Raw genomic sequence first — 25,839 nt, forward strand, 5'->3', positions numbered from 1 at the left:
AAGTTGTGATGGTTGCATGTCTGAAGGATGAAGGGAAGACATCAGCAGTGCAACAGTTAAATCGGGTTTGGCAAAGTGACAACATAATACAGAGCAGATGAATCTGTGTGCCAGTGACTACCGAGTGCGGCTCTCAGAGAGGGAAGCATGGACTGAGTGACAGGCTCCCATTAAAGGGGCTGTCCTGCAAAATGAACGTATCCGGCATCCACATGATATGGGGGTCTGACTGCTACAACCCCAACCAATCACAAAAGTGGGAGTCCGAGTGTCCGAGAATGCAGCGGTGGTTGTGTGTACTACCATTCGATTCAATGGGACTGCTAGCGAGCTGGTACCCAGTACTTCTGGCAGTCCCATTGAAATGACAGGGGGTATAAGTTTATTTTGTGGGGCAGACACTAATAGATTTCTCTCCCGCCCTTAGGGTATGTTCACATGGTGTATTCTGGCGCAGAATGCATGTCAAAATCCGCTCACGACGTGCGTTCCATTCATTTGAATGAGAAATCCAGGTGGCTGTCCTCCGTCATGGATTTTAAACCGTGTCGCAGAAGAAATAATGGTTGTGACATCACTTCTTAATGCGGATCTGTGTTTCAAATTACGCAAGTGGGTTTTGTTCACCGACAAGGGCCCAGTCTACCCGCGGTCTGCGGCTGCAGAGGGGCTTAGCTGCTGTTTAGAGGCAGAATCCTTGTGTCCTTGTGGAAAGATCTGCTGCAGATTTCACCATGTGAACAAACCCCAAGGGGCGTTACAGCGGGTTACAAACCCCACCCAAGTATCGTTGCCACGTGTGTAAACATGTTCTCACCCACTCTTATTCCCTACTTTCACTTCATATGCTACTGGAATGGTGCTTCCTCCATGTTTTGGGGATTTTGACAGAATTTTAATACAAACTGTGGAGGCGGCTGTGAACCGCAGGGCGAGGAACGTGACCAGGTTACAACTATGAAGGTGAAGACATAAGAAGCTTTTTGATGGACTCGGATGCCGTAAAACATAATCTATTGCTAGAAAGCATACTGACTGCATTCATCCTCAGGGACATTCTGGGCCGGCGCGGGGGTCTCGTCTTCATCCTTCTTCTCTTCGCTCTCAAGAGACACAGTGTCTCCATTTAATGGCAAATCTGAAAGGTAAAGAACAAAACGGCACAATTAGAAATGTAACCGGTGGAACATGTAAGATATTATACAGGAAGTTCTACTTGGATGTCGGGGCGTGTGGACCGATTCTACAGTTTATTAGAGGGAACCTGTCACGTCCCCCACAGCACCGTAAACTAAGTTATGGCATAGTTAGGGGACATGACGGGGAGCCAGGTGGTTTCCAGCGATGTCCCCGATACAGACCCATAGGAGAGAGCAAACACGGGACCCTGAATAGAGTCAGATCTTCATGCTGACTTCAGAGGGGACACCGCTGGAGCACGCCAGTATAAAAAAAATACATCAGCCAGCTCCCCGACACGTCCCGTAACAGCACCTTTAACCCTTTCCAATCCAATTTGTATCCTGGTTTTCCTAGAGCGCTTACTCTTTTTCTGCTGTTATACAACAGCGCTATCTGCTGGCTAAAGCCAGTACTGCATGAGGTGACACGTTGGATAGGCACCGACAGCAGAGAGGCTGGCAATATACTGTAAGAGAACCCCGACGGACGTCTTCCAACATCAGAGCTGTACAGCCTTAAATCATAATGTCCTCAGAGGTCAGACAGTGGATTGGAAAGGGTTAAATGCTTGTATACTACTGTTTGTATGTCTTCTGTGATCATTAAAAGGGTTGTTCCGTGAATTTAATTCACTCTGTTCGATCATGTCTTCAGGTGGAGTAATATAACCCCTCAGTGTTTTGTGTGTTTTTTTTTTTAAAACTTAGGTTTTTTTATTAGTATATTTACGCTAAAATAAAGTATGGGAACGGGTTCCTCATTTTGATATATATGTATGGTTTTGGATTATAGGGCGCATACAGTGACGGTTTTGGTTGGCATCAGCTTTGGGTCATTTTCTTTTTTAGGTCTATTTTTTATTTTCTTCTGTAAGTTTTGTACCTATTTTTTGTAACCATCTATGTCCCCCATGACATCATATAACACCTCTGGGGGTCATACACACAGGTTTTTTTTTTAATTACACACTTTTCCCCTGTAGCTGGGGCATCCATAGGAGCCCCAGTTACAGGGAAACATCCCCCTGTAGCAACAATACTCACTGGCAAAGCTGATCATGGGGCACCCGGCGGTCACGTGATCGCTGGGTTGCGTAGAGGAAGAAACACTTCCACTTCTTGGTACACAGAGCTCATTAAACGTTATGTACCCAGGAAATATACCCAAGCACTGTAGATTTACAACACTCAGTCCTTAACGGGTTAAAAAAAAACCCCACTTGAACCAGAACATTTTTTTATTTCTTAGCAATGAAGTTCTGTTGGGGCTTGCTTTTTGCGAGAAGCCCATGGCTGGCGGGAAGCAGAGGGGTTAGGTCTGCTCTGTTCCGCCTAGTCTTCTTGGAGTAAAGAGTAGCAGTGTGTCTGATGCAGCACTGTATGCTCTCCCAACTGAGGAACAATCAGGGAAGTTCGCTCATCCTGATGCCCATCTACAGGAAAAAAGGAAAAACAACAGAAGTACGGACACAGCCCACTGCCAGAAGAAGGGGTATAGCTGGTAGTAGGGACTTTTTTGTGCTTATGGTTGCCTCCTAGTGGCAGCAGTTATACCCAAGTTCTTACTGTGTCCCCGGCGATACGGACGAGAAATGTATTTTATTTAACAGATTTTTTTATCCTTAAACGTTATTGAACTTTTTTTAAGCCAGAGACTTGTGATTGGGTAGTATACTGCGTTACTTACCATAAAGGTCAAAGCGAGGTACGGAAACAGCAAGAAGAGCGAACAACTCTGTTAGCCTAACTTGGGAGCTGCAGAAACGGCTCACTGCACCACACTGGCAACTCTTATGGGAGTTACAGAAACTCCAGAACGCAGCCCACTCAGTTGTTTCTGTGACCCCCAACCAGGTGGAATCAGCATCGACTAGACTTTCCTGTGGATGTGCCATAAAGGTCCCACATTCGAATACCCCAGTAAGAGTAAGTTCACACTGTGCAAATTTGTTTGGGAAAATCCACCTGAAGTTTCTGCTGTGAATCAGAACCACTGAATTTCCATTGCGGATTGGTCTAAAGATGGGGAAGGGGAAGGAAGGTAGAAAAAAAATGGGTGGGTGGGAGAAGGGTATAGCCCCCCCCTCCTCATCTACTGGTCTCTTCTGGTCCCATGTGACAGCTGCAGCGGGCTTGTGTCTATGTGACGTTATTCTACAATGTCCCTACATATGAATTTTACGGGGGGATCCGCAGGTAATCCACAGCAATCTTGGCAACAATTTGGATCTGTTTTAGAGTCTGACTTCTCCACTGAACTCAATTGGTAGAATCTGCCCCAAAATCTGACCAATCCACAACAAACTGACCTGCGGTGCGTTTTTTAAATTCGCATCCTGTCAATTTATACAGCGGATTTTTTCCCTAGGGCATGGATGGGATGGCTTGTAATCTCATCCACTTGGCATGTACTGTAATACATTGCAAATATTCCACATGCCAATATGGCTTCTGTGAACATACGCTAAAGTGGAGCAGTCATCTCCTCGAAAAGGGACGGCATAATCTTGTTGCTGGTGATTGGCTGATTGGCGGGCACTTTTTTCCCCCCACAGATCTCATGGAAAAACCCTTTAAATTGTAACTTTCCAGGAAGGTGCACTTATTTCTGCAACAGTCTTATATTGACCAATGAGATCAGGGATCTCCGGTTTTCAGTCAGCAGTAGGGAGGTGCCTTTACTTTGTTTTATAAACACGCACACTGCCTTCCTATACAAATATGACGGAGCCTGACTGATTTCATCGTCGCACCCGGCGGGCCAGCGTGGCAGGAGAGTTTGAATTAGTACACTAGAATAGGTTTGGCCCTTTCCCCTCTCGCCGGACGGCCTTGTAACCAATGTCAGTTTCATGTGTATAAATAGACATGAGACATATTTGTAAAGTGTGCAGATGCTTTACAGGCAGAAAGCAAAACTAAACTAAGTAACTAAAACGGCAAAAAAAGTACTCAGTTCTTCGGTAAGAATTCCGCACAAAAATACGCAAGAAAACCGGCTTCAAAATCCGTACCAAATGGTTCAGGTTTGGAGGCCGGCTGAGCTGCTGCAGAACGCCCGCTGCGGACAGTCCGCTGAATATCAGCCTAATGACGACTTCAGGTCTACAGCCACATTGCAGAAGGCCCTTTCACCTTCTCTGGTCACTACAATACAAACGTGCAGTTATCTTGACAGACACAAGTATTTCTTTACCTTCATCCTTTTCCTTGGTGGGTTCTGATAACTTTTCAGCGCTGTTGTCTCCTTCATTTATTTTCTGCTGGCTCGGCATTTTTGAGCCGAGAATGCCAGCTTTGATCCTGGTGTAAACCTCGGATGCTTTATCCATCACAGCTCGATTAGCTTTGTATCGCCGGATCTATAAAAATAACGTCTGTGAGACACAACAGGTGCTTTAACCCTTTAAGTACGCGGACCTTTTTTTTTTTTTCCCCCAACCATTTTTGACTTTCTCCCCACTTTCAAAAAAATATAACTTTTATTTATCCACCCACGTCGCCATCTGCGGGTTGTTTTTTGTGGGCATGGCTTAATAGGCATTTTGCTATGACAGCCTTGGGGCCTTCAGAAAGGGCCCCGGCTGCCATGACACCCACATGGCTCCCTGCGATCATCGCAGGTGGCCGTACGGGACCCTTGGAATCAATCTGGGGATTTAAATGCCGCTGTGAGAATTAACAGCGGCATTAAAGGGCTAACAGCCGCGCAGCTTATCGGAGCTGTAGCCATTGGGTGGCGGCTGTAAGAAACAGCTGGCAGCTGCGATGAATGGAGGGAGATCGCCCCGCAATCTCCCTTCATACATGTCCTGCAGCTGCAGGATGTAAAACCACAATAGGCTGGTCACTAAGGGGTTAAAGGGATGCCGTCAGCTGTGAAGCTGGCAACTGTATTGCATGGAACAAGATTGGCTCCTGATCCCACTCCATACAAACCCGGCACACCCAGGACGTAACTGTACATCCTGGAGCGTGAAGCCATTAACCACTTCAGGACCCTCCACTGTAAGTATATGTCCAAATGTACTTGCCATTATATAGAACTGGCAGATACAGCCTTTTTTGTTTTTAATTTGCTGTCGACTGAGTGTGAAACAAACATAATGAACATGTATTTTATAATGCAACTTTCAAGACCCCAGAACACCTCGGTCATAAAAGGATTAATGGAGTCACAAGAATGGATACGAATGAGCTGAGGGGGCTGTCCGAGTTCAGCAATCCTTTTGTTTATATAAAAAGTCCCACAGCAATAAGCGGATTACAGAATGTCTCAATGCTGAGACCCCAGCAATCGGCTGGAGACCAGAACAAGAAGGGTTACATTCCCATGCAGGGTCCCTCATTCCAGTGTAAATCAATGGGCTGTTTCTTACTGTCTGGGAGGCTCATGCCTCTTTACACGGGACCATTTTCATTGAAACAAGTGAGTGACGTCACTACTAGTTTTGGCGCTCGTGCAGAATATTTAGACAGCAGATTATCGCTGGGAATCATTAACTTATCGCTCAGTGGTTCCCGTTCCTACGTATCCACGGAGCGGGGAGCGTTTAGATGTAACGAGAGGCGAGCAAGCCGGCATATACAGGCTGAAACTGAGCAACAAACTAAAAGAGAAACAAAAAGTGCACAATGGCGCGCGTTTAGACGCAATGATTATCGCGCACTTTCATTCATGTGAACGACTTCTGAGCGACAACCGTTACATGTAAATGGGCCATTAGAGACACAATCTCTATAGCCGCTCTGGCATTGGGATACGGCCCCTGAATAGACCGCCTGCATCTATTAGTGACACTACCACAGGGTCTCACCTTTTTAAGTGTAGCCACCAGGTCAGTGTTCTTCTGTAGTATGCAAGATGTTACTTGGAGACTTCCAAGCTTCTCAAGAGCATCTAAACACTTCTGTACATCCTATGCAGTAAAAAAGAAGGCAGGAAATGGTTACAAATCTTAGGCAATCGTTTTATAGAAGATTAACAAGAGCTTCTTGTAACTCACAGGACTGTCGACCTTCAGGGCAAACTTGATCTCGCTGTGTAGCTTCTGGAGTTCCTCTTCCACACTGGGCTCTGCGGATCACAAAGTCCGGTGTTATATCGGGCCGGCATTACACACCGCTTAATGCAGAACTGAATAAGGCCTCACCTTTCTTCACGATTTTTCGATCACTTATAACTTCAGGTTTCTTTGCAGCTTTTTCTCTCTTCGAGGGTCTAAAAAGATTTGTTGGGGGTGAGAAAGCCAGTCACACAATTACATATCACAATTTACAGCAGGTTTCTCTTCAGATGTTCCTCTAACCTGCCCACTGGCCGCTCTCCACGTCTTTCCCTCTGATTAGGCTTTCTCCCAGCAGCTGATGCTTTGGGCTTTTTTGTTATCTTGACCTTTTAGTAGAAAAGCACATGACTATAAATGACAAGCACTGGAAGGCTACATATTTAAATATCTAAATTAGCTCATCAACCAAACCACAGACTCCTCCAAAAGTAAAGGCCCATTTACACGCAATGAATATCGCTCAAAATTCATTTAAACGATGTCTTTTAGAGCGATAATCGTTGCGTGTAAATGCTACCATCGTTCATTTTTCAGCCAAACAATGATTTTTAGTTCAGCATAAAAACCCTTGTTCGGACGGCCAGCCGATAGCGGGGACCGAACGCTGTGATTCTCCAAGGGAGCACTGATAACATTGTTTTTAGCTGCTGTCCCACAGGAGAACAATGGAGCTGTATGCAGATAACAGACCACCCGCTATTATCTGCATACAGCAAAGGGAGCCTCATTTACATGCAAATGAAGCTAATAATGGGCATTAGTGACCATTAGTTATTTATGCAAAATGATTGCTCAAACTGTCAATCATCCTATCTTTTGAACAAATTTTGAGTGATCATCTTTGCGTGTAAATGGGGCTTTAGAGTGGCCCATCAGAAAACAACTGTTTCCAGGTTTTTGCTCACTGCTGGTTGGCTGGTGAAATGCCCTCTCCAATAAAAGCCAGTACCCTCCTCGAGCGGCATTTAAGACCCTTTATCTTGCCGGACAGCATCTTGCTCTGTACTGATGAGGAGTAAAAACTCAGAAGACTCCCATATAGAGATGGTTTTACACTTTTCAAGTCGTCTCCACTTTGACTAACATGAGCTAATTTGCATACTTCTTCCCATGGAGCACTGCCTGAAAACAAGTCTCCATACACTCTCTGGATCTAGTCAAAGACCCCCAGGACCCCCTTCCACCCCAGATACATCTAGACAGCACATACTAGGAATGTTTCCCCACACCTAAAATTCACAATTATTCAAAATCATGACCTTTTTGTCACTGTCAGAATCGGACATCTTTCGTCGCCTCTCTTTCTTAGCATTTCCAGACGAGACGCTTGATTTCTTCTTTGGCTTTTCTTTCTCAGACTCTAGATGGGAATGCGGCCTCTTCCCAGGTTTAGGGAGCAGCTCGTCGTCACTGCTGCTGCTGCTGTGGAGGTTACTGTCTGCTTTCCCTTTTTCAGTCTTTTCCAGCTTTTTTCTGGCCTCCTCTTCTCTTTCTTCTTCTCTTAACCGACGCAACTGATCTTCCTGCTCCTTCCGCCGACGCTCTTCCAGCGCCTTCTGTCTTTCCTCATCTTTTTTTTTCCAGTCGCTGATCCGATTTGGCGAGCTGTCGCTAAAAGGATAAAACAGACATGGGTACAAGATTAAGAATGCACAGATGTAGCGAGATATATATATATAATGAGAGGAAAGATATTTGTAACAATTAGGTCCTTACGGCACTGAAAGCTTTCCTCCTATTGCACCACCTAAAGTTTACGGAATCCATGGACTTTGCCATGCGGAGAAAGTGTTTTTATGCTCCAGGGGCATAATGTAGATGTTACCATATGAGGTGCATCTTATGGCGAACACGTTAAAGACAAGGCCTTGATTGTACTAGTTGGAAGGATAAAGGCTGCAGGACGATAATTACAGTTCCTGTAAAGCAGTTTTATTCCCAGACTGCATTGTGGTTTCAATATTCAGGTGAAATGGATACAACCCCAAGATGATCTGTTGGTCATCTGGTCTAAAATGCTGGGTTTAGGCTTCATAGGCTTTCCAAAGCAGTCCCCAGGGTTGGGCAAGAAGTTCCTCCAATGTGTTCAGGGTACATCCGCCTGCAGAATCCTGCACCCGAGAGCAGCGGCAGAAGATGCAAAGGTGTGCACCCTGTAAAGGTTTGTGAAGGTATGCAGCGAAAACCACTGCCTTGCAGAACATGAGGCACCTGCTGCTTGTGAGGAGGGAGCCGTAACCCGAGAGGATGGAGTCCTGCCTTTGGGGTGGTAAGCCTCCCCAATCAATCTGATCCAGCAATTGTGGACTTGAAACCTGCCAGGCCGCGCCGAGGACCATCAGGAATGACAAACAGCAAGTCGGAATGACACAAGGAGTAAATCCGCAAGGATCGAACCCCATCAAGATTGTGGGGAAAACATTTGAGGGTGGGATGGAGTTGGGCAGAATGACAGAGAAACTATCCTCATTGAGATGGAAAGACAAGACCACCTTGGTAAGAGCGATGGAACTGGGCATAGCACCACCTTGTCCTGGTGTAGCACTAGAAATGGAAATCTGCACGACAAGGCAGTCCGTTCTGAAACATGTCGGATCGAAGTGACAGCCACCAGGAAGGCAACCTTTCAGGACAAAAACGTAGGAAGATTTCATGTATGGGATCAAATGAGTGGACAGTAAGGAGGGACTGCATGTGCCACCCCTTGGTGTGCACCATGGTCTTGGAAGCTTGCAGGCATTGGAAAAGGATAGAGAGAGGACAGAGACCTGACCTTTCAATGGGCTGAGACCCAAGGACCATATCTAAACAGTCCTTGAGAAAGAAGAAAATGCGGGCCAAGAAGAAAACACCTGACTTAGAAGCCATGTCTTTGTACCAGCCGAAGTAGGACCTCCAAAACTTGGAGCAGATGCTGAAAAAAGTTTTTTCTCATCAAGCTTTCGAGCTCTGATCTTAGTATGAATAATTGGCTCAATGAAACCCGCAGGCAGTCAGGACTGCAGACGGAACAGCACAGCTAAATTCAGGTGAATGGTAAGGGTCATGGTGTGCCAGTCAGAAGAGGTTAACGTACCACGTTAGATGTGGCCAATCCGTGGCAATGCAGATTAATGGAAAACCCTTCAACTTGGCCTTCCTGAGCAGAGATGGGATCAGTGGTAAGGCATACAGAAAGGAGAACTGGTTCCACGACATTGCCAGAGCTCTCAATTACCAAGACTTGAGGATTGTGCGTCCACGACATGAAGAGCGGTAAATGTTAGTTAAACCTAGATACCGACAGGTCAATGTCTAGTACACCCCACTTGGTGTAGAGTTCTTTGAAGATTTTGTGGTTTAGGGACCACTCTCCGGGATCTATCCGCTCTCTGCTGAGGAAGTCCACAATCCAATTGTCTACTCTGGAAATGTGAATGGCTGTGACATGTGCTTCTGCCCAGCACAGGATCTCAGAGACCTCCTCTACTGCTACTGCGCTTCTGGTGCCACCTTGGTGGTTTATGTACAAGACCTCCATTGTGTTGTAAACCCGAATCCAAACCGTCCGTCTCAGGAGTATCTGGGACTTGATGAGCTAGAGAAAGCCGCACGGCTCAGAGTTGGAGCACATCAATTCATAAAGACTCCTAAGTTGCACCATCGACTTCAGGTTGCTGAAGATCACGCCCAACCCAGAAGGCTTGTGTCTACAATTATTACTGTGCATCGTGGGGAAAAAAAGATCTCCCTAGGGTCAAGTTGAGGGATGTCAGCCACTTTTACAAAGACTGATGGACTGGGGAGAGACAAGATGAGGGGGCGATCCAAAGATTCATTTGATCGGTTCCAATGTGGGAAGGAAAGACCATGAATCGCAGCACACGTATGCCCTAGCGGATTGACATAGGCATGCAAGACCACAGAAGGTAAATGTGTTGTTGGAGGGTTTTGAGTTTATCCTTCAGATGACGTTAAAGGACAGGCCGAGGAAAGCGATTTGCCAAGACAGGAACAGAGATGATTTGGGATGGTTGATGGTCCAACTGAAGCAACGAAAGGCGTACAATGCAATTGATGGGCCAACCTGAAGAACCTTTCTGGATGGAGCTTTGATGGGAATGTCGTCCATACAGGGAATAGCCACAACCATCCTTATCCGCCCGAGAATGAATCGCTACTACAGCCGATAAGACCTTTGTGAATACTCAAGGGGCCATTGCCAACCCCAAGAGGAGAGCCACAAACTGGAAGTGGTTCGAATCGACCGCGGAACATAGAAAGTGTTGGTAGGACTGACTAATCGAGAGGTGCAGATATACATCCTTGATGTCTATTGATGAGACACTTGTCCTCTTTTATGGTTGCAATGAAGGCTCGAAGGGATCTCATGTGAAAGTGTCACACTTGGGCATAGCGATTCAAACATTTCAGGTTGAGAACCAGATGGTCTAATACATCCTTTTTAAGGACCACAAAACGGTTTAAATAAGAACCCGTGAAGAGTTAATCTGAGGGCATAGGAACGACGACACCCTGGCTGAGTAGGGACTGAAATGCCAGAAAGAAGGCTGAAGCTTTTGAAGGGGAGGCAGGGGGCAAAGAGTGGAACAAACTATTTGAAGGAATGGATAGAAAATAGATAGTATCATCCGGATATGCTGCTATCACACACCCAAGAATCAGTCACGTGTGCGAGCCAAAGATCTCAAAAGAGAAGGAGCCTTCCTCTACCCAAGAGGTATGGGGTGGGGACCGACCTTCATGCAAAAGTAGATTTGGCAGAGGGGAAATTGGGAGTCTGAGGGCACCAGGATGGGCGCAGTTTTAAAGAGGTCACCTTTCTTTGATCTCGATTCAGATGGGTACGGATTGAAACGTCAAAAGGAACGAAAAGTTTGACCTTTTCTTTTTAGAAGCGTACTGACATCTTGACCTATTTTTCAGAGATGTGAACTCTTTCCGCCCGTTGCCTCCAAATGATTTAGTCCAGACAACTGCTGAAGAGATGAGAGCCGACGAAGGGAAAGCTAGTTAAGAACTTGTTGGACGTGGCGTCCGCTGACCAACACTTAAGCCACAAGATGTGGCAAATAACCACAGACAGAGCGAGACGGGAGTCTGGCTGTGTCTAAGGAGACCTCACAGATGTATTTACCTGCCTGGCTAAGCTGCTGAGCAATTTCGACTAACTTCTCCACATACGAGGCAGATAGGATGCGGCAGTGTAGTCGTTTTGCCCAGAGGCAAAGAGGATGTATGGCATGAAAAGGGGAACACGCATCATGCAGCCGAATCAAAAAGGAGACACCGGAGAGCTGCAATGGTAGCAGAGCAAGGTGCATAGCAAGCAGCAGCAGCAGGTTATAAAGAGAGCTGCGCCTGCAATTATGAGTGGCGGCCACTAGCCAAGGGGTCGAAGTGGTGGCTTCTGCCCCGACCCCCGGTGTAGCCTAGCACTGAAACCCGGTGTCGTCTGGAAAACCCCTTTAAGGCAGCGTTCTGATTGGGTCCGCTGAGCAATAAAAGTTTAGCTAATAAACCTTTTTTTACAATATTTCTTAATACGACGTTATAAATATTCATATTTAGCAAGTAATAATGTATTTGGCTCCTACAATTTTTGGTTTATAAGATAAAAGCACCAAGATCATTTATTTTGTATGGAGTCTTGAGAGGTCTGGTGTCTGAATGCATTCTGGGGTTTTGGGGGTCTTCCTTTTGAAGCCTGATGAGGGAACAGAGTTCATTTTGTGGTTCATCTGAGACTACTGTATCTGAAGGGTAGCATTTGGGGGTATCGGCTGCATGGTAGGTACATTAAGGGCGGCATATGGGGCAGCAGCTGGAAGAGTACTGGCGATAGCAACAGGCTATAGTATTAAAGGATTTGGGTTTGTTATAGTGGTTGGTGAAGGGCTGCAGAAATGAGGACAGCAAACCCTGCAGTCAGTGACATCACGTTGTCTTAGGCTGCATTCCATAATAAAGGTGTATTCACAGCTTTTACCACTGATCGCCAGGGGCCCAGACGTAGTCATCGGGGGGTCAGGGCCGGAAGTGCGACAGATGTCTTCAATGCTATTGAAATCAGGGGGAACAATGTCTCCTATTGCAACTCCAACTCCTCACTGCAGCCCGAGTCAGAAGTGTAAAGAGGCATCACCCCCATTGTTTTCAATGAGAGTGAAGCCATTTATTACTCTTCCGGCCATGACCACTGACAGTGGGCAGGAGGATCAGCTGGGATCCCAAGCAGCGGACCCCTACCAATCAATTATTGATAACCTATCCTGAGAATAGGTCAATAGTAAAAGCCTGGTAACCCCTTTAACGCTTTTGTGAGCATTAGACATAGATACCTCTCTACCAGGTAAAGGGGACAGTGTACCAGTGAAAGCAGCAAAGGGTAGCTGATCATTAATGGTGTTTTATACTGCAAGAGTCAGTTGTAAGATAAGAGTCACTTCGGCTCGGAGGGATACCTCTGGGATGGGAGGTTTCTCGGACTCCGGCAGTTGTAGTGTGACTGTTATTACAGCTCTTCTCCTGCCAGTTATCGGGGGGCAGCAGCGCCTGTGTGATCACCTTGTAATACTAAGTCAGAGATCGGAAGGGGTTAAACGTACTTACCTATCACTGCTAGAACTTCCAGAAGATACGGCTTTAGACTTCCACGTTTGTGGTTTTGCACCTTTCCCTGCTGTGAAGGAACGGATAGTGATAATTACACTTTAGCCTGGATCAGCCTGCAAGGTCTGCTTCTCTTACAGTAGAGTTTACTAACATGCCCTCGGCGCCCGGCGAGCCTTCTTAGCAGGTTTCTCAGAGGAGGAGGATGATGAAGAGCGTTTCCCCGCATCACTTTCAGAGTCCGACTTCGCATCAGAATCAGATTTTATCTATACGACAAACAGAAGGAAGCACACATAGACCGCATTTGTAAAGCCAATTACCAGATTAATAACAGGGGTGATGCTGTGAGAACTGTGACCTCTGACCTGGGGCTCTGGTCTGGAGCTGGCGGTCTTCAGCTTTGCACGGGGTAGATTTTTCTCAAGGGTGAAATCCTAAGAAGCGAGAAAAAATTATGAAAACACAAATGGCAACTTTGGTATTATGGAAAAAAAAACAAAACTACATTTTCCCCAGCGTTCTTCAGGCTTGCGGCTCTAGCCCCAGCTTTGTAGAGGACCTGTCACGGGATCAAGTCAGCAGGGCCCTCCGACTATCCCCTTTTTCCCACCACCATCATACTAAAAGTGGGGGGTGTTCCAGTTCCTGGCACTGTTACAGTGTCAAGTGGGCAGTCCCCCACGGCTCTCAATGGGCGATGGTGGACTGACTGATAGTCCGACATCACCCACTGATATTGAGTAGGAAGGCTCCATAGGGTAACATGGGCTACAAAACCTAGCAGGTCGCAGGCACATCGCCGGACCACCGAGGTTTTTGACTCACAATGTCGCAGGCTACAAAACATCACAAATATGAAGGAAGCCATAGGAAAGCACGGGCTCTACATACACGTGATTTGTAGAATTGTCACAATGCGAGAAAATCGTGCAACTTTGTCGCCCGTCTGAAAGAGGTCTAATTGAAAGACCATTTGCCAGTTAGCCTTGGAAGCCAAAACACCGAGATTGACTTCTTTCCCTCCCGTAACTGCTGATATTTACTCACACATGAATGCTACAACGGTTTGCTTATTGGTTTAGCTTGTTGCTCTATACTTTGTGACTCTGAATCAGACCGCATTACATTACTAATCACTGAAGAAAACCATATAATAACAAAGGGTTCCCTTTTTCATGCAACTATAAAGAACAGACGTCTGTGGCGCCCAATGAGGACCAATGACCACGGACAAATTATTTCTGCGGAAATCGCGGCCAGACGTCTGCTGCGAATTCTACAGCCATGTCCGTCCATAGCATGCAATGTTAAGCAATTCTTCCCCATGAGCGGAAATCACATGCTCTATTTGGTGTGGGAAGTAGCACGGACGGCTTCCACCACAGTCAATGGAAGCCGTCCGATCCACGGTTATACCAAAATGTCAATTCTTAAATCGCCGCGGATCTGTGTCATCGCCGGCGTGTCATGCCCTGCACTGCGCATGCGCGCCAGCCGAGACACTCACATTGGATCCAGACAGGCAAGTATGGGGTCTCTGGCTGGGCACAGGGTCTGATTCCGCTGTGAGATTTCGCAGTCAGAATCCGACCCAGCCGTGGGCATTTGGCCTGAGGCAGCCGCTGTACCGCATTACACATGACCTCACTCCATTCACTAACAGGATTACAGGAAGAACTGATGAAACCCTGCAATCTGCTGCTTTTACATTACTGACATAAATGCCACAATGTTACTACGATGATATGGTATATACTGCAGTGTATTGTTAGTGTAGCACACCATGAAAGGATCACCTTGTCACTGTCCGAATTTTCTGCTTCGGATGAAGAAACACTATCAGGATCCATTTCACTGGACGACTGCGGGGGAGGCTGTGACAACAAAACAAGAGTTACTAAAGCAAAAAACAACGTAAGGTGTATCCTGGGACGTTAATTACTGATGCGCTATCCTGAGGATAGGTCATCAATAGATGATCAACAGGCGTCCGCTGCTTGGGGACCCCCACCGATCACTCAGTCCGTAGACAGTGACGCAGGTTGGACGTCGTCATTGCTGGTCAGCGCCAGAAGTGTAATAGCCTGCTCTCCTCCACTATCATCAACAGGAGTGCTGCCGATTACACTTCTGGCTCCTCACTGTGTCCAGGACCGTACGTCGGTCCCCAATTGCAGGGAGGCCCTGAAAGTGTATTAGGAGGCAATGTTCTCATTGATTTCAAGTTACCACGTGGAACAAGCAAAAAAAGTAAATACGTTTTTTTTTTTAAATCAACAAAGCTGAATAAAGTTTATTAAAAAAAAAAAAAAAGCACACATTTAACTTTTATCTAAAAATCACATATTTTAATGAAAAAAAGACTACAACAAATTAACGACACAAAATACTGGGTATCGCCACATTGTAATAACTGCATCTGTACAAATGTTACATATCTGGCGTGGTCAACGATGCAGCTCTGTCAATGGAAGCATAACAATGTTATGGGTCTAGTAATGCGGTGACAGATTTACTAATCCGGTCTATTACTTGGACACTGCAAACTATTAGTAGTCTTACAATGCACAAGATTTATCACCGCGACTCACGCATTACAGAAATAGAAAAAAGTGGAGTAACCCCGATGTGGGAGAGTCTGAAGGAGGGACGTGGAGCTCGGTGGCAGGGGAGCATGGAGAAGGTGCAGCCCCCCTACGAAATGCTCTATCCATAAGGTAAGCGTAAGGAATCACAGACAAAAAAACCTCTAAAAACTACTTTGGAGGGGTGAATATGGCGCCCGTGTCAGACAAAAATCATCATACATGTTTTTGCCAAACGAAATACAGATAGTCCCCGACTTGCGAACATTCGATTCACAAATTTCGCTAGATACGAACTATCTGTCCTGCACAGTATGATGTCACGCTATGCATTACATCATACTGTGCAGGGATTGGGTATGCTTCTATCAAGCCTGATAGAAGCCTGTCCGGTCAGATCGCGGTTGCTAGGCAGCCGGGGGCCTTCTGAAAGGCCCTAGGGCTGTCTATGCAGAGCGCCTATCAAACCGTGCGCTTGATAGGCACTCTGCATAGGCAGCCCTGGGGCCTTTCAGGAGGTCCCCGGCTGCCTAGCAACCACACAGCATCCCGCGATCTCATCGTGGGACGCTGTACGGGCCCCCTGAACGTCGGGTGCAGGCTGTTTCTTACAGCGGGCACCCGGCGGCAGCAGTTCCGACGAGCCGCGCCGCTTGTCAGAACTGTTAGCACTTTAAATACCGCTGTCAGAGGGGTATTTAAAGTGTTAACAGTTCTGACGAGCGGCGTGGCTCGTCGGAACTGCTGCCGCCGGGTGCCCGCTGTAAGAACAGCCGGCACCCGACGTTGTATGGAGCGGGATCCACCCGCGATCCCGCTCCATACTACCATTTGTTCGGACTTGCGAACAAATGGACTTGCGAACAGGTTCCTGGAACGGAACCAAGTAGGGGACTATCTGTATTAGTTTATTGATAAGAACCAGCTTGTAAAGGCGCTTCGAGGAACGTGAACCTCTTCCTCAGGACAGTACATGATTACAGTACATGATTACGTATAAAACCATACTAGATGGAAAGTGGGACATGTTTTAGGTACAAAGCAGAAAACAGTAAAATTTAAGGAAAAAAGCAAAAAAATAAAATAAGGCATAAATGATACATAAAAAAGAACACATGTAGTTCAATAATATTTAGAACCAATTAAATAGCTGTAAAATGTATTAAAACAACTGAAGTTTTTCTGATAGTCCAGCATAACTAACGGAGCGTCTGATTGCACCGAGACGTGATCAGCTACCCAAATATAAATACAATGGTCAGAAAAGTCTTAAAACACAGACATAATGATTACATACTAGTCAGCACTTTAAGAAAGCAGTAAGCAATGGGCAGAATACAATCCGAGTCATGTCATTAAATATCTATTTTCATCCGGAAAAAAGCTGGAAAATCTATGTTCTGGGACAATATATGGCAGTGCGCGGCGCGGCGGTGTGAAGGTACCCATATCTGTTACATGTTTATAAATCGCTGATTATTATTGGAAGTCGTTAGTTTTAGGCCCAATGCCCACAGGCGGAATTTAATTATAAAATCCGTGCGGGAGATCCGCAGATCTAGAAGCCCATAGGGATGCACTAGCATTCACAGGACAATTTAATGCATGCGGATTGCACGCGCGGGAAGAAATCGCAACATGCTCCATTTTTCTGCGGATCCCGCAGGACGGCTTCCACTGAAGTCAATAGAAGCCATCCTTTCCGTGGCACATCCGCAGCTGTCATTGTGGCTGTGCTGCGGATCCGTGGGAGAGGAGATAAAAAACAAAACAAAATTGTGGCGTGCTGAGCGCATCCGCCAGGCAGAAAAAAGAAGATCCGGCTGCGACAGAGAAGACCTGCATGGCAGCTGGACAGGTGAGCAAATGTCCTTTGAGGCCTCATGGCTGCGTGAAGTCCGCTGCGGGATTCCACACTTGGAAACTGTGCGCGCCCGTGGACAGGGGGCCTTAGGGGCATCCTGGAGATTAAACCGTGCAGAGTGGATGCAAACATCGTGGCAAGATGACCGTTTATGTACAATATACAGAAACAGACCAGAACTCTGTGCTTAGAATAAAAAAGTCTTAGTAGTTCTAATAAATCGAGTGAAAGGAAACTTTTGGCGGGAGCAGAAAAAGTATCAGAGAAACACGGCTTCGAACTGATTGGTGGGCCTCCGCTCCTGTCAAAACGCCAATTAACATCCCTGCTGCAGCCTCCCTAGCCCAAAACATATATGACCGTCATCTGCATCTGAAGGCTGCGCCATATTCGGCCCTCCAAAATAGTAGTTTTTGTCAGTGACTCCCGCTTGGCCTCACTTCTCAGTATACAACACAAGGGCCCATTCAGACGAGCGCCTTTCAGATCTGTGTTTAATTGATGTTCTGCAGATCAGAACACAAATGTAATTAGGATCTATGAATCTATTTAATGGGCGGAGAAAATCTACGCGTGTCTGAAAATCACAGCATGGACTCGTTTTAACCGCTTTATGGACATAAGATGCCCACTGAAGTCTACGGAGAGGGATCAATATATGACGCATCTGTATCTGCATTCACTAGCACGAAACACGGACCCGCTTCAGCTCAGCGGAAAATAAGGGAAAAAAAGGGAAAATCGTCGTTTTACCGATAATATGCCATTACTAGAGATGAGCGAGTAGTGCCTTACCCGAGTATCTCCCCACTTGCCTCTAAAGAGTCGGGGGCCGGCGGGGGGCGGGGAGATCTCTCTCTCCCTCTCTCCCCCCCTGCTCCCCACCCCCCGCCGGCCCCCGAATCTTTAGAGACGAGCGGGGAGATACTCGGCTAAGGCACTACTCGCTCGAATAATGTGCCTTAGCGAGTATACTCGCTCATCTCTAGCCATTACCTATGTTCTAGGGAAATGTTTTTGTTAGGCAAGAGTAAAAACAAAAAAGCTTGTCAAACAAAATTAACGTTACGGACACTGTACAGTAAAAAAAAGGACTATTTTTTATTTGTTTACTCCAAAATAAGTAATCAAACATCGTCTGCACCCGAAGTGGTGGAAATGAAGAAGTGAGCTCAGCCTGCAGAAGACAAGCCCTCACATTCCCGGGCTCCTGGCATCATGGATGTGAGCGCCGATGTCAGGAGAACAGCCAGTGGTGCTGCAGCGATAGGTTACATCACACACTGGGACCAGAGCAGGGTGGCAGCGCCACATCCTGGCGGCGGGCAGTATATTTCAGCGGGGTTGGCAAATTATTAAAAGAAAGATTTCCCAGTGCCTAAACATAATAAAATAGTCTTTCGTCGCCTCTCCTGCGTCCCCGCGTGTCCCGCACCGCCCGTCCTCCAGGTGTGCAGTGTGCCTACGGGCCGCGGTCAGTCACAGAGCTCAGTACTCGAGCGCTGAGGTCTGCTCGTAGCGCCCAGAACCAGAGTGGAGACCGGAGCCGCCGCGGGACAACTTATTAGGTTCTAGTAAGTCAGTTACCCGACAACCTGTTGAAGATTTGGAGCCAAAGCCAGAAGTGGGTCCGGCGGGCGGTAAGGGACACCGTTTATGTTTCCACATCTGTTGAATCCATTTCTGACTTTGGCTCAAAACCGGCCACAAACGCCGTGAGTGAAGGCGCGTCCCGCTGTAGAGACGCAGGCGTGACGGAAGGCCATCACAGCCACATACAGACCTGTGATACCTACCGTGGCAGCCTTAGGCTGTGGCTTGTCGCTGCCTTCATCCGCACTCGATGAGCTGTCGGAGTTGGCAGCCGGCGGTTTCTCCTCCTCTTCCTCCTCGCACGGTTTCTCCTCCGGGCCTTCACTGTCCGACGAGTTAGTAGACTGAGAGATAAAACGGCATTTCAGTTTACGGATGTACTGCGGTGTATTACTGCTGACGCACGTACTCTACGGGTTTACTCGCAGCGTTTGGGAGGGTCTGGTGGAGGCCGCATTCACGCAGCCGATAGTCTTGTACGATGCAAGATGCACGAATATAGAGCCCACTGTCTGCGGCGGCGGGCTGACTCTGGCAGACGCTGCACGAGGATCACAGCAGGTCCTGTTTTCATGCGAGTCTCACACGAGCGTAGTACATGCAGCGTCCCGCACAGGGTGCCCGTAGGCTGCGCGGTGCGAGTCGTGCCCGAGAATCTTGGGTGTGACTCGCCATCGGCTGTGTATATACGGCCGGACGCAGAGGATTGCAGTATACATGGACTTGGTGCACCGTGACCCCGTTACATTGCTCTGCTGTGTGTCTGACTTTATGGGGGGTTTTAGGTGTGAGTGGAGAGGGGCGTTATTATTACAGGGGATGTACTAAGATTACAAGCCCCGCCCCCCAAGATATCCACAGTATAGGGGATAACTCGCTGGTGGGGGTCTCAAGAACAAGGATCCTGCCCCCCTGGGGTTACTACAGGTGAGGAGGAGGCTGTATGGAGTGCTCCATTCACTGAGACCGCTGAGCAACAAGCGCGTGGGTATTTCCGACAGCCGCATGGAAGCGAATGGAGTGTTAACTGCGGACACTCGGACAGCGATTCATTCATTCTGACGTCACAGTGGGGAGAGAAGCAACCCTTGTAGTGCCAGGCGGAGGGGGACACGAAACCCATGTTCTTGAGATTGACAGGGGTCTCAGTGGTGAGACCCCTCTGATCGGCAGGTCACCCCCTCAGTGGGGGGACCCCTCTGATCGGCAGGTCACCCCCTCAGTGGGGGGACCCCTCTGATCGGCAGGTCACCCCCTCAGTGGTGAGACCCCTCTGATCGGCAGGTCACCCCCTCAGTGGTGAGACCCCTCTGATCGGCAGGTCACCCCCTCAGTGGTGAGACCCCTCTGATCGGCAGGTCACCCCCTCAGTGGTGAGACCCCTCTGATCGGCAGGTCACCCCCTCAGTGGGGGGACCCCTCTGATCGGCAGGTCACCCCCTCAGTGGGGGGACCCCTCTGATCGGCAGGTCACCCCCTCAGTGGGGGGACCCCTCTGATCGGCAGGTCACCCCCTCAGTGGGGGGACCCCTCTGATCGGCAGGTCACCCCCTCAGTGGGGGGACCCCTCTGATCGGCAGGTCACCCCCTCAGTGGGGGGACCCCTCTGATCGGCAGGTCACCCCCTCAGTGGTGAGACCCCTCTGATCGGCAGGTCACCCCCTCAGTGGTGAGACCCTTCTGATCGGCAGGTCACCCCCTCAGTGGTGAGACCCTTCTGATCGGCAGGTCACCCCCTCAGTGGTGAGACCCTTCTGATCGGCAGGTCACCCCCTCAGTGGTGAGACCCTTCTGAACGGCAGGTCACCCCCTCAGTGGTGAGACCCTTCTGAACGGCAGGTCACCCCCTCAGTGGTGAGACCCTTCTGAACGGCAGGTCACCCCCTCAGTGGTGAGACCCTTCTGAACGGCAGGTCACCCCCTCAGTGGTGAGACCCTTCTGATCGGCAGGTCACCCCCTCAGTGGTGAGACCCCTCTGATCAGCAGGTCATCCCCTCAGTGGAGAGACCCCTCTGATTAGCAGGTCACCCCCTATGCTGTGGATAGGGGAGAACTTGTAATCTTGCTACAAGGGGGTTAGGAGAACATGTCTTACATCGCAGTAACCAGAGCTGGACTCCGGGGGACGCTAATACTTACCGGCGGAGGGAACTTGTAGTTGCCCTCGGGGTTGTTCTGGATCTCCCACAGACCCTCGTTGAAGCCTTTCCTCTTGTTGGGTTTGCCATACTTGTCCTTACACTTCTCATACGGGAAGAGGTCCTTCACTCCCAGGAAGGCTCTGAGGAGGAAGAGGAGGAGGATTACCTTCATCTTGTAGCTTCCCTCTAACGTCTCCTTCCTCCTCCCATCCTATACATGGCCGCCTCTCTGGGGGGACACGGTCCTGCTGTGAGACCGCCGCCATGCAGTAGCATGAAGGGGGCCGTGGTCTACAACGTCCCCCCAGGAACCCCCAGCACTGAGGTCTGTCACGTTGCGCTACTCCTCCCTGGGACCCGCTGGCCAGTAAGCGGAGGGACTCCCTTATAGTCAATGCGGTGCGCTCATACGACGGCGTGGTTGGTCAGCGGGTACCAGCAGACGCAGCGCCCAGTGTGCCCGGCCTCCATCGCTGGTTCACATATCTTTGTTATCAGAACTGCCATTATCGGATTGCCTCTTCAGCAATCTGTGCCCCAACAACGCTCCTGCCGGGGCCGCCCCCTCAGCGCCCCCCTCCTGCGGGGGTGGTCCCTGCTGCCCCCTCAGCGCCTCCTCCTGCCCCCCCCCTCCTGCGGGGGCGGCCCCTCCTGCCCCCCCCTCCTGCCGGGGCGGCCCCTCCTGCCCCCCCCCCCTCCTGCCGGGGCGGCCCCGGCTGCCTCCTCAGCGCCCTCTCCTGCGGAGGCGGTCCCGGCTGCCCCTCAGCGCCTCCTCCTGCAGGGGCGGTCCCGGCTGCCCCCTCAGCGCCCCCTCCTGCAGGGGCGGTCCCGGCTGCCCCCTCAGCGCCCCCTCCTGCAGGGGCGGTCCCGGCTGCCCCCTCAGCGCCCCCTCCTGCAGGGGCGGTCCCGGCTGCCCCCTCAGCGCCCCCTCCTGCGGGGGCGGTCCCGGCTGCCCCCTCAGCGCCCCCTCCTGCGGGGGCGGTCCCGGCTGCCCCCTCAGCGCCCCCTCCTGCGGGGGGGCGGTCCCGGCTGCCCCCTCAGCGCCCCCTCCTGCGGGGGGGCGGTCCCCTCAGCGCCCCCTCCTGCGGGGGCGGTCCCAGTGGCCCCCTCAGCGCCCCCTCCTGCGGGGGCGGTCCCAGCTGCCCCCTCAGCGCCCCCTCCTGCGGGGGCGGTCCCAGCTGCCCCCTCAGCGCCCCCTCCTGCGGGGGGGTCCCGGCTGCCCCCTCAGCGCCTCCTCCTGCGGGGGCGGTCCCAGCGGCCCCCTAAGCACCCCCCTCCAGCGGGGGGCGCACAGAGGGCCAGGAGGGGGGCGCGCAGAGGGTACTTACGTTTCATGGGTGCCGTAGAAGAAGATGAGGTGCTTGTTGGGGGGAGGCTTCACGGCTCCATCTTTGACATCATCCACCTAGTGAGAGAGTAAAGGAGAGGTTGTTTCCCGGCGGAGACCCCTGGCGCCCCAGCAGCCCCCCGGCGGAGACCCCCGCTCGGCTCACCCGGGCCGGCCAGTGCGGATAGCCCTTCATCTTGGCGAACACCAGGTCTCCCGGCTTGAAGCTGTGCGGCATGGTGGGCGGCGGAGCTCCTCTCTGCGGCGGCGGCAGCCCCTGTGGCCGGAAGTGGCGCGTCCGCTCCTCTGATTGGTACCCGGGCCGCCATCCGCCGCACGGACCCCGCGCCGATCACTTCCGGGTGCCGCTGTCAGCCGCCGCCGACGGGAAACATGAAGAGGCTCTTTGAAGGCTTCAAGTCAGACATCAAGTTCCGAGGCGCCGGGCGGGGGCGCAGGCTGACCGACGAGGCCAGGTACCGGGCGGGGGCCAGCAGGGACAGAGGGGGGCTCCTGGGAAGGGGCCAGCAGGGACAGAGGGGGGCTCATGGGAAGGGGCCAGCAGGGACAGAGGGGGGCTGCAGGGAAGGGGCCACCGGGGACAGAGGGGGGGCTCCTGGGAAGGGGCCAGCAGGGACAGAGGGGGGCTTCTGGGAAGGGGACAGAGGGGGGCTGCAGGGAAGGGGCCACCGGGGACAGAGCGGGGGCTCCTGGGAAGGGGCCAGCAGGGACAGAGGGGGGCTTCTGGGAAGGGGCACCAGGGACAGAGGGGGGCTCCTGGGAAGGGGCACCAGGGACAGAGCGGTGTATATGTGCCCGCCGCAGCGGTGCGTCTCTCCTGCCCCGTGTATATATGTAGACTAGCTGATACAGCCGGCTTCACCTGAGTTTTTTTGGTACCGGTGTTTACCTGTTTTTCACAGGTCAAATCCTGGTTACTTCAGAGGAACCGAGGAATAAAGTATGTATACACACAGAGGAGTGTTAGATTCTCCTCAGGCTGCAGGTACCGATGTCCCTCTGCAGAATGTGCCGCCCCTCCCACCTGTCTCACTTTATACCCTTAAAGGAAATCCCCTTTTTATTCAAATTTATCCCCGGACTGGGGGCTGCAGCCCCTTGTTAGCCTTAAATGCTCAATTCCTGCAGTCCATGGCCGCTTCCTTATGTACTTGACAGCCTTTCAGCATATTCTCCTCAGTATATACACATAGAGGGGAGGTAGATTCTCCTCAGTATATACACAGAGAGGTGAGGTAGATTCTCCTCAGTATATACACAGAGAGGTGAGGTAGATTCTCCTCAGTATATACACAGAGAGGTGAGGTAGATTCTCCTCAGTATATACACAGAGAGGTGAGGTAGATTCTCCTCAGTATATACACAGAGAGGTGAGGTAGATTCTCCTCAGTATATACACAGAGAGGTGAGGTAGATTCTCCTCAGTATATACACAGAGAGGTGAGGTAGATTCTCCTCAGTATATACACAGAGAGGTGAGGTAGATTCTCCTCAGTATATACACAGAGAGGTGAGGTAGATTCTCCTCAGTATATACACAGAGAGGTGAGGTAGATTCTCCTCAGTATATACACAGAGAGGTGAGGTAGATTCTCCTCAGTATATACACAGAGAGGTGAGGTAGATTCTCCTCAGTATATACACAGAGAGGTGAGGTAGATTCTCCTCAGTATATACACAGAGAGGTGAGGTAGATTCTCCTCAGTATATACACAGAGAGGTGAGGTAGATTCTCCTCAGTATATACACAGAGAGGTGAGGTAGATTCTCCTCAGTATATACACAGAGAGGTGAGGTAGATTCTCCTCAGTATATACACAGAGAGGTGAGGTAGATTCTCCTCAGTATATACACAGAGAGGTGAGGTAGATTCTCCTCAGTATATACACAGAGAGGTGAGGTAGATTCTCCTCAGTATATACACAGAGAGGTGAGGTAGATTCTCCTCAGTATATACACAGAGAGGTGAGGTAGATTCTCCTCAGTATATACACAGAGAGGTGAGGTAGATTCTCCTCAGTATATACACAGAGAGGTGAGGTAGATTCTCCTCAGTATATACACAGAGAGGTGAGGTAGATTCTCCTCAGTATATACACAGAGAGGTGAGGTAGATTCTCCTCAGTATATACACAGAGAGGTGAGGTAGATTCTCCTCAGTATATACACAGAGAGGTGAGGTAGATTCTCCTCAGTATATACACAGAGAGGTGAGGTAGATTCTCCTCAGTATATACACAGAGAGGTGAGGTAGATTCTCCTCAGTATATACACAGAGAGGTGAGGTAGATTCTCCTCAGTATATACACAGAGAGGTGAGGTAGATTCTCCTCAGTATATACACAGAGAGGTGAGGTAGATTCTCCTCAGTATATACACAGAGAGGTGAGGTAGATTCTCCTCAGTATATACACAGAGAGGTGAGGTAGATTCTCCTCAGTATATACACAGAGAGGTGAGGTAGATTCTCCTCAGTATATACACAGAGAGGTGAGGTAGATTCTCCTCAGTATATACACAGAGAGGTGAGGTAGATTCTCCTCAGTATATACACAGAGAGGTGAGGTAGATTCTCCTCAGTATATACACAGAGAGGTGAGGTAGATTCTCCTCAGTATATACACAGAGAGGTGAGGTAGATTCTCCTCAGTATATACACAGAGAGGTGAGGTAGATTCTCCTCAGTATATACACAGAGAGGTGAGGTAGATTCTCCTCAGTATATACACAGAGAGGTGAGGTAGATTCTCCTCAGTATATACACAGAGAGGTGAGGTAGATTCTCCTCAGTATATACACAGAGAGGTGAGGTAGATTCTCCTCAGTATATACACAGAGAGGTGAGGTAGATTCTCCTCAGTATATACACAGAGAGGTGAGGTAGATTCTCCTCAGTATATACACAGAGAGGTGAGGTAGATTCTCCTCAGTATATACACAGAGAGGTGAGGTAGATTCTCCTCAGTATATACACAGAGAGGTGAGGTAGATTCTCCTCAGTATATACACAGAGAGGTGAGGTAGATTCTCCTCAGTATATACACAGAGAGGTGAGGTAGATTCTCCTCAGTATATACACAGAGAGGTGAGGTAGATTCTCCTCAGTATATACACAGAGAGGTGAGGTAGATTCTCCTCAGTATATACACAGAGAGGTGAGGTAGATTCTCCTCAGTATATACACAGAGAGGTGAGGTAGATTCTCCTCAGTATATACACAGAGAGGTGAGGTAGATTCTCCTCAGTATATACACAGAGAGGTGAGGTAGATTCTCCTCAGTATATACACAGAGAGGTGAGGTAGATTCTCCTCAGTATATACACAGAGAGGTGAGGTAGATTCTCCTCAGTATATACACAGAGAGGTGAGGTAGATTCTCCTCAGTATATACACAGAGAGGTGAGGTAGATTCTCCTCAGTATATACACAGAGAGGTGAGGT

The 25,839-nt window shown here is 49.4% G+C and overlaps 2 protein-coding genes across 5 annotated transcripts in view; one reads left to right on the top strand and one right to left on the bottom strand.

Moving 5' to 3' along the window:
* Positions 1 to 22,697, bottom strand: part of HDGFL2 (HDGF like 2) — a 34,146-nt gene extending 11,449 nt beyond the window's left edge. For 2 of the 3 annotated variants that reach the window (XM_066574465.1, XM_066574463.1), the window contains exons 1-15: positions 22,543 to 22,697; positions 22,378 to 22,454; positions 21,048 to 21,189; positions 19,111 to 19,251; positions 14,662 to 14,739; positions 13,231 to 13,299; positions 13,017 to 13,131; positions 12,863 to 12,932; positions 7,510 to 7,861; positions 6,491 to 6,576; positions 6,335 to 6,402; positions 6,188 to 6,258; positions 5,999 to 6,100; positions 4,378 to 4,543; positions 1,037 to 1,138 (exon numbers count right to left, since the gene is read on the bottom strand). In XM_066574465.1, coding sequence (XP_066430562.1) covers positions 1,037 to 1,138; positions 4,378 to 4,543; positions 5,999 to 6,100; positions 6,188 to 6,258; positions 6,335 to 6,402; positions 6,491 to 6,576; positions 7,510 to 7,861; positions 12,863 to 12,932; positions 13,017 to 13,131; positions 13,231 to 13,299; positions 14,662 to 14,739; positions 19,111 to 19,251; positions 21,048 to 21,189; positions 22,378 to 22,454; positions 22,543 to 22,614 — 1,711 coding nt within the window. In that variant the 5' untranslated portion in view covers positions 22,615 to 22,697. Of the gene's footprint in view, positions 1 to 1,004; positions 1,139 to 4,377; positions 4,544 to 5,998; positions 6,101 to 6,187; positions 6,259 to 6,334; positions 6,403 to 6,490; positions 6,577 to 7,509; positions 7,862 to 12,862; positions 12,933 to 13,016; positions 13,132 to 13,230; positions 13,300 to 14,661; positions 14,740 to 19,110; positions 19,252 to 21,047; positions 21,190 to 22,377; positions 22,455 to 22,542 lie in introns of those variants that run through there. The other variant, XM_066574464.1, reaches the window with a different exon arrangement.
* Positions 22,698 to 22,701: 4 nt separating this feature from the next.
* UBXN6 (UBX domain protein 6) overlaps positions 22,702 to 25,839 on the top strand; it is a 46,744-nt gene continuing 43,606 nt past the window's right edge. For both annotated transcript variants that reach the window (XM_066574466.1, XM_066574468.1), the window contains exon 1: positions 22,702 to 22,852. In XM_066574466.1, coding sequence (XP_066430563.1) covers positions 22,770 to 22,852 — 83 coding nt within the window. In that variant the 5' untranslated portion in view covers positions 22,702 to 22,769. The remainder of the gene's footprint in view (positions 22,853 to 25,839) is intronic.

The sequence above is a fragment of the Eleutherodactylus coqui genome, chromosome 7 (genome assembly GCF_035609145.1).
Source record: "Eleutherodactylus coqui strain aEleCoq1 chromosome 7, aEleCoq1.hap1, whole genome shotgun sequence".
NCBI classification, from domain to species: Eukaryota; Metazoa; Chordata; class Amphibia; order Anura; family Eleutherodactylidae; genus Eleutherodactylus; species Eleutherodactylus coqui.